The sequence below is a fragment of the Mobula hypostoma genome, chromosome 6 (genome assembly GCF_963921235.1).
Source record: "Mobula hypostoma chromosome 6, sMobHyp1.1, whole genome shotgun sequence".
In the NCBI taxonomy this organism is placed as follows: Eukaryota; Metazoa; Chordata; class Chondrichthyes; order Myliobatiformes; family Myliobatidae; genus Mobula; species Mobula hypostoma.
Genome location: NC_086102.1, coordinates 21955539 through 21974130, shown reverse-complemented (window position 1 = coordinate 21974130; position 18592 = coordinate 21955539). Strand labels below are relative to the sequence as shown.

Sequence of the window (18592 nt, the reverse complement as noted above, 5' to 3'; positions counted from 1 at the left end):
CATCTAATCTTCATCAGGGCTTCCTCTTGGTGCATGACATTAATAACGCAACAACATTGGGTTCTAAACTCCCTCTTGAAATGGACATCAGCATAAAAAATACATACCTAATATATTTACATACCTTCAGAATGAATTGCTTCCACATTTTTAATACAATGTGCATGTATTTTTATTTGTCATGATATAAAACTTCTGCAAGATATCTCTGATTCTTTCATTGTGACACTGAAGGAAATGGCTGGAGAAACATCCTAATTAATCATTTTATAACAAGGGTTCCCAAACCTTTTCTAATGCCATGGACTCTACTGTTAACCAAAGGGTCTGTGAACTCCAGGTTGGGAACCCCCGATTTATATCATTTCCTTGAGGAGTCAGACAACCTCCTATTAGAATTAAGGCAGAAGAACGGTAGAACTCCAAAATTCCACTTTACTATCAAAGCCTCTGAAAAACAATTCCCAAAGTGCAATGGTGTTAATTTTAACTCCTATTCTTCATCAAAGAATAAATTGCTGGAGGAACTCAGTGGTCAGCAGCATCTGTCAAGTCAGATGGGCAGTCAATGTTTTGGGTCGAGACTCTTCATCTCCGGTCCATAGGAAGGAGAAACATCTCTGGAAATTGACTCTCTATTTCCTACTTACAGATTCTGCCTGACTCGATGAGTTCTCCCAGCAGATGGTTTTGTGCTCCACATTGCAGCGTCTGCAGTCACTTTTGTCTCTGTCGTTTCTTAATAATTTCCAGAGGTTGTGTAACTTTTAACTAATTGAAGAGTGTAGTGTTAAGTTGTCACTTTATTTTTAAAAAATCATAAGAAAGAAAAGACGATCTGATGTGCTGCCGTGCATTTCTTTAATATCACTTAAAACCATTCAGCTTAAAAATTGTACAGAAAAATCATATTTCTAGGTGTTATGCAGAATCAAAAATAAGCACTAAAGAAGCTCAGTGCCCAAAGGGTTAATACAAGATCCATGATGGCGATGGTGGTGTAAATTCAGAATATTTTTAAATTAATTCCCTGTCATCTGTGCCATTTATCTTCACTTTGGTGGCAGTTCCTTTTATAGTTGCAGTAGTACACCATGGACAGGCCCACCCTTCAATCAACATCGTTGAAGTAACATTTGTTCTCATTGACACTTGGAGCTTCCTGCAGGCAAACTGGCCATCATGTATCGTGTGTTACAATAACTGCAATTGAAAAGAAATGCACCAACTGGAAAATGCTTTATGATGTCCTGAGTATCACTGGAGTCAGGGGTTCCCAACATGGAATCCACGAACCCCTTGCTTAATGGCATGAAAAGGTGGGGAACCCCTGCACCAGATAATAAAACGTTAAATCAACTAAATATGAAATATCCCTGTTTTCAAAGGATTGTTCCTATAGTTGCTGAGAATATTGAATGCAATTTAAACAGTTATAGAAAGAATGATTGCTATTTTCCTTCCTTGTGTCAGTAGAAATGGTATTCTTTGAAACTTGAAAAGAATCTCAAACTTTTTGCAATAGTCATAAAGTTACATGCGGCTCCTCCCTGTATAAGAAAGTGAGGCTTGAGTGGCTCTTGCGTGAGCTCACCTCTGTCCCATCATGTGGTGAATTTACAACTGACCTTCTGCCGTGACTTTCCTGCTCTAATCCCCATGCTCTTACACTGTTGCATTTTTATAAGTTGTGTAATGGACAGAGTGATGGGGTATGAGAAGCAGATAGCAGGAACAGGAGAGGAAGAGCAAACCGCGAGTACAGCGTGAGACTTACTTGGATAATGTTGAGAACCTTAAACTGCAATAATTTGATATTATCACATTTACATTGAATCACTGGAGTCCAAACTATAGTTTGCAAAATATTAACCAAACAGCCTGTCCCGAAGGTTAGGCAAACATGGCGAGCTCTAAGTTCACTGAGTAAATCTCAAATATCTTTAAGATCAGAGCATGAAAAAAGACAAAGCAACACCGTGACCCAGAAATCTCAAAGTGGAGTGTGTTTTTTTCCAGTCCTGTCCAGATGAGAAATAAATCTGTTTGGAGTGGAACGCCGTCATATATTTTCCAAATCGAAACACTCGACTCTGGGTGTTTGAGCATGCTCGTATGGTTGTGAATCACACTTGTGCCAATGATCTGTTCTGGATCGCAAGAACACTCAAAAGCCTTTTATCCTGTGTGTTGTTGGAATGTGGTTCTGAGGCATGAGTGTTGTTGGACAGTCCCATGTCAGCAAGGTTTTTAATAATATTGTCCAATGGGGCCAAGATAGTTGGGCCCCCTCTCATTAATTTACTTGCCTGGGCTCTTCAGGTTTCACCGCCCCAGCTGCTTTACAGTCTTCTGAAGCCCCGACCTATCACCTTGATCCTCAGCCAACCCCTCTCACCTCTCCCTAACATACCCTATGTACCCCTTCCCAGCCTCAGATATCCTGCCCCCAGTCCCGTCCCCTCAGCACAAACAACTCCTCCCCAACGTTCTGGGCCAAAACCCTTCTCAATGGTCTGACGACTTGACTTGACCCATCAACACCAGGTGCAGCCGGCTCCCTTCTTGCACGTGCTGTGCAATCCCTCGAGGATCATCACCTTGTGGTGGTGGAGGGGCTCATGAGTTCCTGAGGTCCGGAAAGCCATGCTGTCTGGCCCTTAGCTCCTGGTAGGATCACCCATGGCGGTAAGGTCAAAGGGGAGGCGCAGACAAAAAGTGGTCCAACCAAGACCTCAGCGGCTGAGCTGGCGAAGGATGATGACACGTCTTAGCCGCTCCGAAGGTGGAGGAAGGCTGCTGCAGTGAAGTGTCCCTGGTTGTCTTGCATTCCTTTCCACTGGAACCAGAACCCGATAGTTGTTGCCCGCGCATCAGTCTCCCCATTAAACAAAGTCACAGGCAGGCATTCTTCATTAAGGGGATCCACTCTAACACCCTGGATTAAATCCTGTGGCAATCAGCAAGTGGCTAAGGGGGCAGGATTGTGAGGTCTGGCCCACACTGCACAAGAATGTGTGGTGTTGGATTGACTTCTACAGCCACCAGAGGAGCCATTAATAGACAACCCCTTTAGGACGGGGTTGGGGGGCTGTTTCCCAACCTTTCTTTACGCCATGGACCAAAAACATTGAGCAAGGGGTCCATGGATCCTAGGTTGGGAACCCCTGCCTTAGGAGGGGTTGACTTGACTTGAGTGAATGCATTACTACACATGCAAGTCTTCAGCAAGTGAGGAAAATCTGTCCGGGACGGTCAGTGGCACCTGGCACTTTGGGTTTCAGATGCTACTGAATTTTTACAAGGGGAGGCACACAGCCAAATGGCTGTCAATGCACATGTAGTGATGACTAAATGTGTCCCTGTGGGCACTGGTGCATTTCCAGGCCTGTCCTTCAATGTAATTGGAGCAGATCACACATACTAACTTCCTGCCCTAAATTTCCATAACACAACCCTTTCCCTCGTGTAAGCTGATGTCACAACATATTAAAAAAAAAGACTGATGCTCCTATATGTATAAATGAACTAAGAGGGGAAAAGCAGCATTAGACACAGGAGAAGAGTCAGGCCACTTGGCCCATTGAGTCTGTTCCGCCTTCCATCATGGCTGATTTATTATCTCGCTTAGCCTCATTCTCCCTGTAAGCTTTGACACCCTGACTGATCAAAACTTAGCAACATCTGCTTTAAATATACCCATATGACTTGGCCTCCATAGTGTCTGCGGCAGAGAATTACACACATTCACCACCCTCTGGCTAAATAAATTCCTCCTCAGCCCTTTTGGACAGGTTGTATAAACAAATAAATTTATAGACTAAAGGGAGGACATTAATAGCCAGGGCAGATATAATTATAGAACAACAGTGTGAAACAGTGGTTAAAAATAATGCGGGAACAATGGCTAATAGCAGAGAGTTAAATTGCCCATGCAGCGATGAACTCATTGAAATAAAACAGGAACAGAAGCAATAATACACGACAAGAAAAACTGAGACAGAGTTAAGTGTTCCAGGATATAACATATTTAGTAATCACAGAGTGGGAAGAGAAGGGGAGGTGGAGTAATTATGAGTGGTAAAGATGATGTATGGCTCGCAGTCAGCGAGGCTGGAATAGAATTACTTGAAAACAGGTAATAGGTAATGAAGGATTAACTGTAATATAGGTAGGATAATAGAAGGGGAATGGTGAAAGAAATATGCAAAGAAATTAGGGGAGTGAGCAAGAAATATGGAATAGCAATTGACAATAATTTAGCTACTCTAATTGTATCAGACCAAAAGAGTAAACAAATTGGGAATGAAGTTTACAGGATTTTCTCAACCATATGCAAGAAGTTTGATGATAAAGAATTAATTGCTGGGGAGTGTGAAAAGGGTGAATAATTTTTATTAAAACACTGGAAATGGCAACTTAGGAGGCAATGCTTGTTAAAAATAATGGCTTTTGCATGCACCCTGGGCAATTGGGGTAGGAACTGGCCCTTTGGAAATGGACAAGATAAACCACAGGCAATGATACCAAAAGAGATCAAAATATTAAACAACTTTGCCTCAATATTTTCCATTTACTGGGTAATGTGATATGACAAATGAAATTAGAAATAATAATATTAAATATGAAATAATAGGGTACTTGGAGATTATAATAAAGTTAAGCAGAGTCAATTTGGTTTTATGAAGGGAAAATTGTGTTTGACAATATAGAACTGAAAATTTGAGTGGAAGGATAATAAGACAGAATTAGTGGAAGTAGTATATCTGTGTTTAAAAAGAAGATATTTATAGTCATAGAGTAATAGAGCATGGCCTAATTCATCAATGCTGTCCAAGACACCCATCTGTCTGTGTTTGACCCATATTTCTTTAAACCTTTCTTATCTGTCCAAATGTCTTTAAATTGTTGTTATTATACCTGTCCAAGTCACTTTATCTAATAGCTCATTCTATATCAGCACCAGCCACTGCATGAAGAAGTTGTCCTTCAGATAGCTTTTAAATATTTCCTCCTCTCACCTTAAACTTTTGTCCCTTTAACATTGATTCCATTTCCCCAGGAAAAAGACTGCATTCGCCTTATCTATGCCCCTCATGATTTTATACACTTCTATAAGGTTACCCCTTAGTCACCTACATAGAATAGAGTCCAAGCCTGCCCAACCTCTCCCAGTGATTCAGGTCCTCGAATCCTGCCAAATACTCTTAAATATTATTTGCTCTCTTTCTAGATTAATGGTAATCTTCCTATAACAGAGCAAGCAAACTGTACACAATACTCCAACTGTGGTCTTACCAAGGTTTTGTCCAACTGCAGCGTATTACACAGCAGGTCTATAAAATAAGGTCTCGAGGAATGGAGTCACACATCAGCATGGATAAAGGTTTGATTAAAGAACATAAAACAGAGTAGGACTAAATATTTCTGTTTCAGATTGGCTCTCTGTTACCTAGTGGGGCATCACAGAGATCAGTTCCACACCCTTGGTTATTTTATGATTTGCCTTAATGGATTACTTGAAAAGACAATTAGAAATTTAGTGATCTAAGCCCAGGAGGAAAGTGTGCTGGAAAGAGAAAAGGCAGATCAAGCAAGGTGATTGCCATTGTGAAATGTAGGAAAAAAGGGAGAGAAATTGTGAGGTTATCCACAAGTTGGAAGAATAGGAAACTTGTAACTTTTAAAAAGGAGCTTGATGCGTTGCTTTTCGTAATGCAGGTACAGCAACTATTCAGAAAGACCAATTCAGGCATACGAAGGTAAGGAAGTTGCAATGAAAAGGCACAGGGCTTTGGAAAGAACTCACATGGAGTTCTGTGTGCATGGCTGGTTTCTGTATCTGAAGTACGATATACCTGGAGTTTGCACAGCGTTTGATTGGAACTAGGGATGATGGGATTGCCCTGCCTGAAAGGAGTAAGATTGCTGATCGAATTAGATAAGGGAAAGTGGAGATTTGACTGGAGCATGAAAACCAGCATGGATTGTTGGGCTGAATGGCTTGATTCAGCACTGATTCAATACAGTTTAAAGTGCTCGATTTCTGTACAAATTATCTACAGTTTCAAAAATTTCACACCAACGTGTGTTGTATATGTACATCATTATCCATGAACTGCCTAGAAGAATACTCTTCAGTTTTGAAATCCAGAAGAAAAACAAATAAAATACTAGAAATACACAGGCGATCTCTGTCCATCTGACAAGGACAGGCTAAGTAAAAAAAAATCCTGCAGCCAGCTCACCAGTTCGAATAAAGGATTTCTTGTGATGCACAAGGTTGGTTTACTCTGAACATTGCTTCTCGTTTCTGGTGTTCATTTTACATTCTGTCACACACCTCACTGCTGTGTGTTATCTACACAACTGACTGATCCCCAAGGCGGGCCCTGGGACAATGATTCTTCCATTACAGGGAGGACTTGATGGGAAATATGGACAATCCCGTACAATTTGTGAGGACTATGGCAATGCAAACTGATGTTAAAGTTAAAAGCTGCTGATTAATGCAATATTCTTTGAATGGAGGCCTCTTTTCAAAGAAAGTCACATTGGAATTATGAAGAGTAACATGTTTTAAAGAGGAAAACAACTTGTAAATAACATTCAATAATAACTCTTGTGACAGAGGAGCTCATTTCAACGCACAACACCTTTCCATTTCCCAGCATCCTTGCTGAGATCTTGTTTGAATCCAGTAATGTGAATTACTGAAAAGTTTGTCCATTTAATTTCTTTTAATAACTTAGAAAGGAATCATTAGTCTACATTCACCTCTACAGCAGAAGTTTAGAAATAGGTGCTTAAGACTCGGAAAGCTGGGATTCTTTTCAAAAGCTGACCGACCGTCTGCTATACCTGCACAAAAGTGCGAGTGAGGAGAAATCTGCTTTTGGTCACTGATGCTGAATGCATGTGAGAATATTTGTGGCTGGCTATGGTTGCCTCAACACATTCTGTCCATTGCAATCAATGTAACTGCATCGCCCTAACAAGTTTACATGCATTGAGCACGAGACGCCAAAGAGGATCTTCATGCCCTGTTTTCTAATTAGCTTCTGAACACGTGTATGTGCTCTATAATGCGGCTGATATGCTTTTTGCAGCTCTCTATATTGAACACAGATTTTGTGTCTATCTTACTAAAGTAAAAATCCTATTGTAAACCACGCCATGTCCTATTTATTCAGCTTGATCTCTGCACCTTTCCATAGTTCCTAACTCAAGTTTTTTTTTTTGTTCAAGCATCTAATTTCATCAGTGTGGAAACTTCACACCTGAATACCATTCATTAAGCACATATGATGTGATATTCCCATCTGCCTCAAGGCAAAGAAACTCCATCCACCTCACACTTTGGATTCGTTCTCCAAATTTGTAACCTCCCCATTCTGCTCTGCTTGCTCCTCATGGCTCTTGTTGTCAGCTTGCCCCCGCTCCTCGTTCTCTTCCTCCTCTTCCTCCTCATTAAGTTTGGAGGAGATTGACCAGGTGAGGGGCAGTTCTGCTTTGCTGATCATCTCCGCCATTTCTTTGGCACTACAAGCTGGAGTCTTTGTCTCATAAGTTTCATGAAAGTTGTTATAATCAACTTCGTAGAATCCCTCTTCCAGTGACAGGACAGGCATGAAGCGATAACCCCACAGAATCTCACTGGTAACATATGAACTTCGAGCTTGACATGTCATACCTGTGTAGATAGAAAGACACCAATAAGCATATATTATTCCATATACATATTAAATACAGATTTCACACTATCTTTCCTGGGAATTATTTCCATTGATCTTTACAGTTGTCTGAATCATTCATGAACTCATGTTTATCTGTGAGATCGACAAGGAAAGAACTGGTCATCTCCTCTGTTTTGTATGAAGTTCCGTGACAAATGTTCACTATTTGAAAGTGTTAGTTAATTACAAATTGAAGTTAAATACATGGAAACCACCTTTCAGCTTGTCTAGCCTGTTCTACAATGCCATGAGATCATGACTGATCCTGTGCTAATCTCCCACCTTTTCCCAAAGTCTCATTATACTTTGTTGTAAAAAGTCTGTTAATGTCAGATGAAATTTAACAATAAACTCTATGGCAATTGGATCTCATGGAAGAAATTTCCCAATTTCTACCACTTTCTGTGCATAAAAGTGGTTCCTAACTGCAGTCCTGAAAAGCCTGGCTATAATTTTTAAACCACGGATTCTCATCTTCAAGTTGCCAACCACCAGAAACCACTACAACTCCTAGCAGTGCTTTATGAGTTTGATTTTGGAAGAGCTTTTTGACATCCCTACATTTTTACTAATGTATTATTTTCAAAACCTTACAAAAAACATAAATCTAATTAAACTGAAGATCAGATGTATCTGCAATGATGCACAATCCGATAAATTTTCGAGCTTTCATGTGTTAATATTGAATGTAGCTCACACAAGGTTCTTGACAATGAGGTGATATTTTACAAGGATATCCTTATTCCACGGTTCTTGTGACTAACATACAATTATGAATCTGCTCTGTATGAATCTCTGAACACCAATAATCCAGCGCACTAAAGACTTTCTGTCCTGATGAAGGGTCTTGGCTCGAAATGTCAACTGTTTGCTCTTTTCTGTAGATGCTGCTTGGCCTGTGGATTTCCTCCAGCATTTTGTGTGTGTCACTAAAGGCTTTGGTGTGCTGGATTAGTAGATTCTCTAAACTAGTAATGTGATCACTCTTGTTGAGCATGATATTCTCCCAAGACATTTTCCCCTTAACAGAGAACAACTGTGCAAGATCTTGTTTAATGTTGGGAGGCTAATATCGGGGTCAGGATCAATCGCAAGGAATGCAAGATGACTGGGGATCCTTCACTGCCTCAGCCTTCCTCTGCCTTCACTGCCATTGTGATGTGTCATCAACTTCTGCCAGCTTCACCTTTGAGGTCTTCGTTGGATCGTTCTTTGTTTGGAGCCTCCTCCTTAGCCTCACTGCCAAGGGTGACACTGCCAGGAGCAAGGCTCCAGACATCATCGCTCTGAGGATCTCAAGAGCTCTCAAGCCTCTCCACCATGACAAGGTGACAATCCTTGAAGAAGCTATTAGACTATTAGATGATACTCCTAATTAATACCCTAACGCACTTTAAATTCTATTTTTGGATGTACCGCTGTATTATAATGATTTTTCTCGTGAACCTGTTAAATTTAGAGGGATAGAGGGAAATGGGGTCCTGCTCATCTTAAAGGCAGAAAGTGAACCGGTGCCCAGAGAGTTGAAAGAGATTGAAAGAACTAGGGCCCCATCCAGTCAGAAAGGAGTATGGCAATAATCACCTGGTGATCCAAAAGCTAAGCCATCAGGATTTCCAAGTACTTGGAGAGTGGAATATCTGAATTTTACTGTACTGCATTAAAGCTCAGAAATTATTGATGCAAACATTAACATGGTTTCCTGCATATTTACTCTGTGAATGTTACCACCCACGGGGAAGTCAGAATGTGTCATAAATTTAAATATGCACAAGATGCTTTTGGCTGTCCCTTCTGCTCCTCCTAACCACCTCCTTGAATGAGTTAAAGCATAAATATTTATTAGAGTGTGAGGTTGATACTTTTTCAGATTTCATTCAGTGAATGATTCATAAACAGTTTTGGAAATATGCCATGCACTATTAGAATATTTACTATTAAAGCACAGTTTCATGAGCTTGATGGTTGTTACCCAGCAAGTAAGAGGGTAAGAGGTGCAAAGACTAGGACTTTATTCCTGCAAAGGACACTGAGTTTATAACATCATAAGGGGTGTAGACAATATGGATGATCACTGTCTTTTTCCAAGCATAGGGGAGTATAAAACAAGAGGACGTATACTCAATGGCCATTTTATTAGGTACACCTGTACACCTGCTAGTTAATGCAAATATTTAATCTGCCAATCGTGTGGTAACGACTCAATGCATAAAAGCATGCAGACATGGTCAAGAGGTTCCATTGCTGTTCAGGTCAAACACCACAGGGGGAAGAAATATGATCTAAGTGACTTAGACCATGGAATGATTGTTGGTGCCAGATGGGGTGGTTTGAGTATCTCAGAAACTGCTGAAAGGTCAGAGGAGAATAGCCAGATTGGTTCAAGCTGACATGAAGGAGACAGTAACTCAAATAACTATTTGTTACAACAGTGGTGTGCAGAAGGACATCTCTGAATGCACAACATGTCGAACCTTGAAGTGGATGGGCTACAGCAATAGAAGACCACAAATATACACTTCGTGGCCATTAGGTACAGAAGTTACATAATAAAGTGGCCATTGGGTCTAAATTTAAGGCGAGAGAGATAAAAAATGAACAAAAAACCTGATGGGCAACTTTCTCTATACAGCTTGGTGGGTATATGAAACGAGCTGCCAGGGTACATGTACAAAGTTTAAAAAGACTCTTGGACAGGTCTGTGGATAGAAAAGGTTTAGTGGGATAAGGGACAAATGCAGGCAAATGGAACCACTTCAGATAGTCACCTTGGTCAGCACAGATGGGATTGACTGAAGTTCCTGGTTTCATGCTGTTTAACTCAATGCTTTGCCCAGGATCATCACCTTATCATAGTGGAGAAGCCTGGAAGTTCCTGAGATCCCAAGAATGATGTCTTCTGGAGCTTAGTTCCTGGTAGGGTCACCCATAGCGGTAAGGTCGGAGGGGTGGGGGTGGGGGATTCAGACAAAAAGCAATCCAACCAATTCCTCAGTGGTGAAGCTGGTGGAAGATATGTCACATCATAATGGCAGTGAGGGGTCCAGTTGTCTTGCATTCCATGCCAGTGGAACCTGGCCTCGATCTAGCAAGGCTGCCTGTGCATTAGCTCGTCGCGTTAAACAAGTCACGCACAGGCATTCTCCATTGAGGGAATAGCCCCTCAGGAGAACATCATACTCAATTCAGGTGATTGCACTGCCTCGGTAACTCTATGATCACGTTAAGTAAGTAGGGGTAGCAGTGAAGTCAGCATTGGATCCATTGTGTTCTGTGCATGTATGGTCAGTCCATTGTGAGAAAAGTTTTGTAAAAAAAAAAGCAACACTTACATTGTGTGTTATAATGTTAGGCATACACTTTCCTGATGTAAACATGCTGCAGTGGAGTGGTTGAGGTCCTTCCAAGGTTTTGTCACTGGGTTGGCAGTGACAGCCTCATCCACACGACGATTATCATCTAGTATTTTTACCCTTGGAACAGATGTGATACTTGTCTCTTTATCTCCCAGCAGTATCAGGAACTCAGCAGCTACGTAACACAGTAACAGGATGATGTATCTACATGTCACCATAATTTATTACTGGTGGGTCATGACACACATCTTTTAATGAAAGCGCCATTGACGTTTTTAAAAGGGAATCGATGGTAACAGTAATTTTATGAGCCACTTCTTTGTTAGTTCGTGCACGTAAGTATTGTGATCACTTGAGTCTTCCCTTTATTGAGGACACTTATAGCAGCAGGTGCAGAAAGAAGGCCTGGAAGATCATAGGGGCACCAATCACCTCAACCATAAACTGTTTCAGCTGTTTCCATCTGGCAAACGGTACCGCAGCATTAAAACCAGGACCAACAGGCTACCGAAACACGAGGAAATCTGCAGCTGCTGGAATTTCAAGCAACACACATAAAAGTTGCTGGTGAACGCAGCAGGCCAGGCAGCATCTATAGGAAGAGGTGCAGTTGACGTTGCGGGCCGAGACCCTTCGTCAGGACTAACTGAAAGAAGAGCTAGTAAGAGATTTGAAAGTGGGAGGCTACGGGACAGCTTCTTTCTACAAGCTACTAAATGTTTGAATTCACATGTCTGTACGTTGCAACGGAGTCATAATGCAAAGATTTTTACTCCCTCACGTTGTGGGATGGATGTAATATTTAAATAAATTCTAAATTCTAAATGTTCTCCTCAGGGGTTATTCCCTTAATGGAGAATGCATATGTGTGATTTTGTTTAACGTGGGGAGGCTGATGCATGGGCAGCCACCACAGGGTGTATAACAGATCGGGGTCCCGGTCCATTAGCATGGAATGCAAGATGACTGGGGGCTATTCACTGCTAAAGCCTCCCCCACTCGCACTGCTGCTGTGATATATCAGCATCCTCTGCCAGGTACACCATTGAGGTCGTGGTTGAATCGCCTTTGACTGGAAACCTCCCCTTGACCTTACTGCCATGGATGACCCTAGCAGGAGCTAAGCTCCAAACGGCATCTCTCCTGGGATCTCCAGCGCTCACAAGCCTCTCCACTATGACATGGCGACTGTCCTGCGGTGCACATAACGTGTGTTGGAGATGAAGGAAATATGTTCAGTCAAGTATTTTCCACTAGTAACCTGTAGTTCAGTCTCCAGGTCCTCTTGAGTACGGCCCAATAGATAATACTGAAGTGATAATTCATAAGTTTGGTGCATCACAATAAAGGCAGGTAGGATATCAGAACTAATATTTGATTCCATCCTGAGCAAAGCTGTTAATCTGATGGCAAAATGTTCTCAATAATATGATTTTGGACAGCAGCCACATAATACAATGAACCTAGAACATCAGACATTGTTCTACCTGCTGAGAATTTTCAGCATTTTCAAGTTTTAAGCACACACAGTGTTTTGCTTTTGACATATAACACTTCTAATAATGTCTGCTTCCTTCCACACAAGGAGGTGACAAACTGAACCAAAAATTATAGATATATTGGGAACGGTTGTATTAAAATTATTTGTTTCAATGTCTTACGCTTTCTGGAATCTCTCCAGACCCACAAACTCTTGAACGTACTCATTCCTCTAGAGCACAGAACATAGAACAGTACAGCACAGGTACAGTCTCTTTGACTCACAAAGTTGCAGCAAATGTATTAAACTAATAATTAAACACCTAATAAAATGAATCCCTTCCGGCTACACAAGATCCTTATCCTTGTAATTCTGGCTTCTTGTGTATCACTGATATTAATAGCCCCTTCATATGTCTTCAGCTTCCAAGAATACCGCAGGAATATCCCCCCTAAATTTCTCTCTCTCCCTTATTCTCCAACTTTACCTTGTTCCTCATAACCCTGTGTGGCTTATTCATTTCTACCAATTTAAGGTGTAAGTGTTAGTTAAAGGTTGGTAGAATCAATAATCCCTTATGACCTTTGCAAAGCTATGCTTTAGGTAAATTAATATCACTGTTGAAAAAAATTGATCCCGTGTCCCTGATATTCTGAGATATGGGAGAGCTATAATACTCCACTAATAAGTCACAAGAGGAATCTAATCTCTTTGACCAAACTTTTGGTTAATTGCCCTAACATGAAGCCCAGTATCAAACACAGGCACAAAAAGCAGAACAGGGGCAGTCGGTTCAATGAAGCTTGAGTCTTCTGTTAGGTCATTGGAGAAATTTGGCCTTACTTCTACATTTTGCCCTGTTCAGGTATTCCTCATTTCTGGTAGGGAAACACCTAAAAACATTCTTCTTTTGTAACCTGCTGAAGGCCCTCAGGTGTGAAGCATTAAGCTTAACTCTCTTTCCACAGATGATGCCTAATCTCAGAGTTCCATCATCTGTGTTTCTTTAATTTCAGATTTCCAGCATCTACAGTTTCTTCAATTTTAATCAAGTGTTATAGCTATTGTAAGTAACAGCTCAGAACTTTTATCTTGTAGGGAACAAACCAAAATAGGTTATTGTTTGACTGGGAGAAGAAGGGAAATGGAAACTGGAGGAAATCAATTTTAATGCGAATTTTGCCGTTGTACTGAGCTAAATCAGATACTTTAATTTTTTGGAGGGTGTTCGTTTGTCCATTAGGAGATCGATTCCAGTGCAAGCCACTGAGAAAGTTAATTCCCTCACTAGCTAAATGCACAATGATATTCCCTGTGTTCTGGACTAACTAAGTGTCTCAAGTTCTAACATCAAATAGAAGTGTTTAAAGTGGTATTTCCATTTTGGACATAGCTATATAGGACCCTGGTCAGATCCCACTTGGAGTACTGTGCTCAGTCCTGGTCGCCTCACTACAGGAAGGACATGGAAACTGTAGAAAGGGTGCAGAGGAGATTTACCAGGGTGTTGCCTGGATTAGGGAGCATGCCTTATGAGAATAGGTTGAGGCCTTTTCTCCTTGGAGCGGCGGAGGATGAGAGGTGACCTGATAGAGGTGTATAAGGTGATGAGAGGCATTGATTGTGTGGATAGTCAGAGGCTTTTTCCCAGGCTGCAATGGCTAGCATAAGAGGGCACAGTTTTAAGGTGCTTGGAAGTAGGTACAGAGGAGATGTCAGGGATAAGTTTTTTACGCAGAGTAGTTAGTGCATGGAATGGGCTGCCAGCCGCGGTGGTGGAGGCAGATATGACTCTTGGATAAGTACATGGAGCTTAGAAAAGGCAATTTCTAAAGTAAGTACATGTTTGGCACAGCATTGTGGGCCGAAGGGCCAGTATTGTGCTGTAGGTTTTCTGTGTTTCTATATTTCTAAGTGTCTAAAGTGGCATTTCCATTTTGGACACATCAAATAGGTGACAAGGTCATTGAACTCTTGATCATTTGCAGTAAGTCGTTCTCAGGAAATCCTCCCAGCTATGAAGTGAGTTTCATTAGATCTTTGCAAATATCAGGTAGAGCAAACCCTCTTTCCTTTCAGTTGAAGCTGAGAACTGGGTCACGTAGTAGTAATCCAACCAGTTTGCCTCTTCAATAGCTCTTACTATTTTACCGTGTCTCAACAGTTAGCCCTCTTGGGCTGAGTCCGAGAATTGTGGCTTCATTGAGCATGACAATTGAGGTCAGTGCCCCAGTGTAATCCTGAGGGGGGTAATGTCTGGAAGGTGGCATTCCTGGAATGCAACATTAAACTGGGACCTGGTCGCTCAGTAAAAGATTCCCTCAGCTTGATTTTGAAGAGGAGTGGGGAATAATCTCAGTGTCTTAAAGTACTCTGAGCTCTCGTTCAATATCACTAATATATTCCTGCCACTGATTGTAAGGAGTTTGTATGTTCTCCCCGTGACTACATGGGTTTCCTCTGACATTCCAAAGGCGTACCCGTTGGTATGTTAATTGGTCGTTGGAAATTGTCCTGTGATTAGGCTAGGGTTAAACTGGAGGTTGCTGGGCAGTGTGGTTCAAAGGGCCTATTCTGTGCTGTATCTCAATAAATAAATAATATCTGGTCGTTATCGTACTGTTTTATGTGTGGTTGCTTGGTTGGCATTTTCTCTGCAGTACAAGCAATACTTCAAAATTGCTATAATACATTAAATGTTGTGTATAGCTCTGCAGAAAGACCTGTGTAACTATTTTCACTAACTTAGTTATCAACCCAACCATTAAGCTTTCACTGGTAGCTCTATTGGAGAATTAATATGGTCACAACCAGCAAGTGGAGAAGCAGTATGAATGTGAATTGGCTGTGTCACTGTGCATACAGTCCCTGATAGATTAAGCCTGACATCAAAGCCTTTAGAGAATCTGTGACCAATTTGTAGAACGCTAGCCTCTGAGTCAGAAAGTGTAGAGTCAATTCCCACTTCAGAGACTTAGAAACATATCTGGCCTGACACTCCAAGGCAGCGTGGATGCTAGAATGTTTTCAAGGAAGCTTATCCTTAGATCTTGCAGCCTCCCATTGCCACAAAGAGATAAGATTTATTTGTCACATGTACATTGAAACATATAGTGAAATGCATCATTTGCATCACTGGGAGCAGCCAGAAAATGTTGCCACACTTCTGGCACCAAGATAGTATGCCACAAGTCACTAACCCTATCCGTGTGTCTTTGGAATGTGGGAGGAAATTGGAGCATTGGAGGAATCCCATGCAATCTTGGAGAGAACATATAAACTCCTTACAGACAGCAGTGAGAATCAAACCCAAATCTTGCAGGCAGTGCTGTAAAGCATTACACTATCTGCTTTGCCACCATTCCACCTAATCACAGTATCTTGGAATTGGATGTTGTGAGGTACCAGCCTAGAAGCCTGTGTCCGTGGATACACAACCAGATCAGTGAGTACTTCTTACTGTGGGTCACCCAATGTTTTCCCTTAAGAACGGCAATGATCAAAAAAATTAGTGGAGACTCCAGCAACAGGTTGCAGATATGAAAGAGTGACTAAAGATGTCATCTTTTACATAAAATGTAATCCTGAAGCCACATATGTTCACCACCACAAAAAGAAAATTAAAAAAAAGATTGCAGATGTTGGAAATCAGAAACAAAAACAGAAAATGCTGAGGAAACTCAACTGGACAGACAACATCTTCCCCCTCCCTTTCCAGTCTCGGGGTCTCAGCCGGAAAGGTCGACTGTTTATTCATTTCCATAGATGCTGCCTGAACTGCTGAGTTCCACCAGCATTCTGTGTGTGTTTCTGTGGGAAGAAATGTTTGTTCCTCAATCAACATCAAGAAAGTGCAAATTATATCTCCATTGTTACACAACTGCTGTCTTTGTGGAACTTTGCTGGACACAATTTGACTGATATCCTCCTATATTCCAACAACACAAAAAAATTGCAGGCAGTAACGATGCACCACCATCTCTACTTTCTCAGAAAGTTAAGGCGGTTCAGCATGGCACCAAACATTAAAAAGCTTCTACAGATATTCTGTTGAAAGCAATCTGACTGGTTGCATCATGGTCTGGTATGATAATTCAAATGAAAGCCATAGAGATTAGTGGACTCTGCCCAATACATTACAGGATCATCCTTCCTGTGGTGCACCGTTCGGCTAGGTCTTCTAATATTTAGTAACAAACTAGAACAAATTCAGATTGGATCAAGTTATAGGCGCATTTTATTATTTACTTCCATACGTTATCACTGGAAGATAGCTTCAATCTTATAGCTCAAACAGATCACTTTCATACTTTTTGCAGAGAACAGTAATTAGCTTGTTCCATTTCATAATAGCATCCCTCCATTATCTGCAAGTGTCTCTGTTTCCTGCCACTTGTTCTGCAATCAGTCCATTGTATTCTGCTTTTCTCTGCTGTCAAAAAATTCCTGCCATAAACACACCCTTTAAACCGGCAAACCAGCAAAGCCTCCATCCAAACCAGCAAAGCACTCCGGGATCTCACAGGTTCCATTTTGTCACATTATATTTTACAAAAGTTACAAATTCATAAAGACTTCAGAGTCTTAGATATATTTCCACATTTCCCACCATCAATAGTATCTACAGGAGATACTGCGTCAAGAAGGCAGCATCTATCATCAAAGATTCCCACCATTTAGAGTCATAGAACACTACAGTACAGAACTCAGACTATGCTATCTTCTTACAGCTACCATCGGGCAAGAGGTACAAAACCCTGGAGTCTCACACCACAAGTTTCAAGAAGAGTTATTTTTGTTCAAATTCTTGAATCAGCTGGAATAATCCTAATCAGTATCTCGGTACAGTATAGCAGCATTATGACCAGTTTGAATACCTTGCACTACGAGGTGTTCAAACTAATTATCTTCTTCCTTGTTTAATTTTGTATAATTAATGTTTAATGTATATTTTTCTTGTTGCTTATTTGATTATGTGATATATTCACATATACACAAATACAAAGAAAAATTGCACCTTTGCATTCATCTTTACAGTATGATAATGAACTCCACTTTGACTTTGATTAGCTATAAAGTAATTTGGAATTTCCTGAGCTAATTATGTTTGTACAAACTTAGTCTCTTTAACGGATGACTTTGAACTGATATTCGGAAAATTCGTATGTAAATGTGAGAGACGGAGTCATGTACATTGGATGCAGCGACCACAGGATTGATATGGAACCAGGTGGCAATGAAGCTCATGGCTTCTGTGGTGTCTCACAGCTAAATTCTGCTTTGTTTGAAGTGAAAAACTTGTTCATGATCACAGAGCTGCAGCAGGTATTTAATAATTCAAGACTTCTGTTTTTTGACTGGAACTCATGGAATTTTTCCACAGTATTTTCATCAAAAATGCTGTCAGGGCTGTGCGGATAGAATTTCCATTCCTGAAGCGGTGGTGTGTCTGCTGACAAGAAGGGGAGCTCATTCTAAGCACAAAACAGTCAGTGAGCTGCCGGCTATGATTGCTGATCTCCGTGGAGACGCAGATGCCTCTCCCGATGAAATATTGATCTGTTAAATGCTGCAGCGAATGACTGGGAGAAAAGATGAAGGGATGGACCCTTGAAGAGAGGGGCGGGAAATGAGGATGGGAGGGGATGGAGAGTAGTACGCATTGTATCCTGTAACATAGGATATAGCACAGTACCGGCTCTTTGGCCCACAATGTTGCGTCAGCACTTTAACCTACTCTGAGACCAATTTAGCCTTTCCCTCCTAAATAAGCCTCCATTTTTCTTTCATCCATGTGCACAAAAATCAGCTCAGATCTCTTCTTCAGCACACACTGGGCAGCGTGAAAGTGGGACTCAGCACTCAGGAATTTTACAAGAAGCCTTTTACGTTGACTTCAGCCCAGTCCCGGACATGTGAATATATATTTTCATAGCTCTGGAGTGTGTTGTAGGCATCTGATTGGAATGCTTGAGAATGGAGCTGAATGTTTCTTGCTCTGGGACATTATCATGCGTATG

The 18592-nt window shown here is 41.2% G+C and overlaps 1 protein-coding gene across 2 annotated transcripts in view; it reads right to left on the bottom strand.

Annotated features, from left to right (window-relative positions):
• Nucleotides 1-355: 355 nt before the first annotated feature.
• The window catches only part of kcnj6 (potassium inwardly rectifying channel subfamily J member 6), a 200548-nt gene continuing 182311 nt past the window's right edge, over nucleotides 356-18592 (bottom strand). Inside the window, exons 3-4 of one of the 2 annotated variants that reach the window (XR_010018285.1) lie at nucleotides 6104-7693; nucleotides 356-1795 (exon numbers count right to left, since the gene is read on the bottom strand). Coding sequence is in view for 1 of the 2 variants with exons in the window: in XM_063050396.1 (XP_062906466.1) it covers nucleotides 7353-7693 (341 nt within the window). In the remaining variant the exon portion in view is untranslated. Of the gene's footprint in view, nucleotides 7694-18592 lie in introns of both variants that reach the window. The other variant, XM_063050396.1, reaches the window with a different exon arrangement.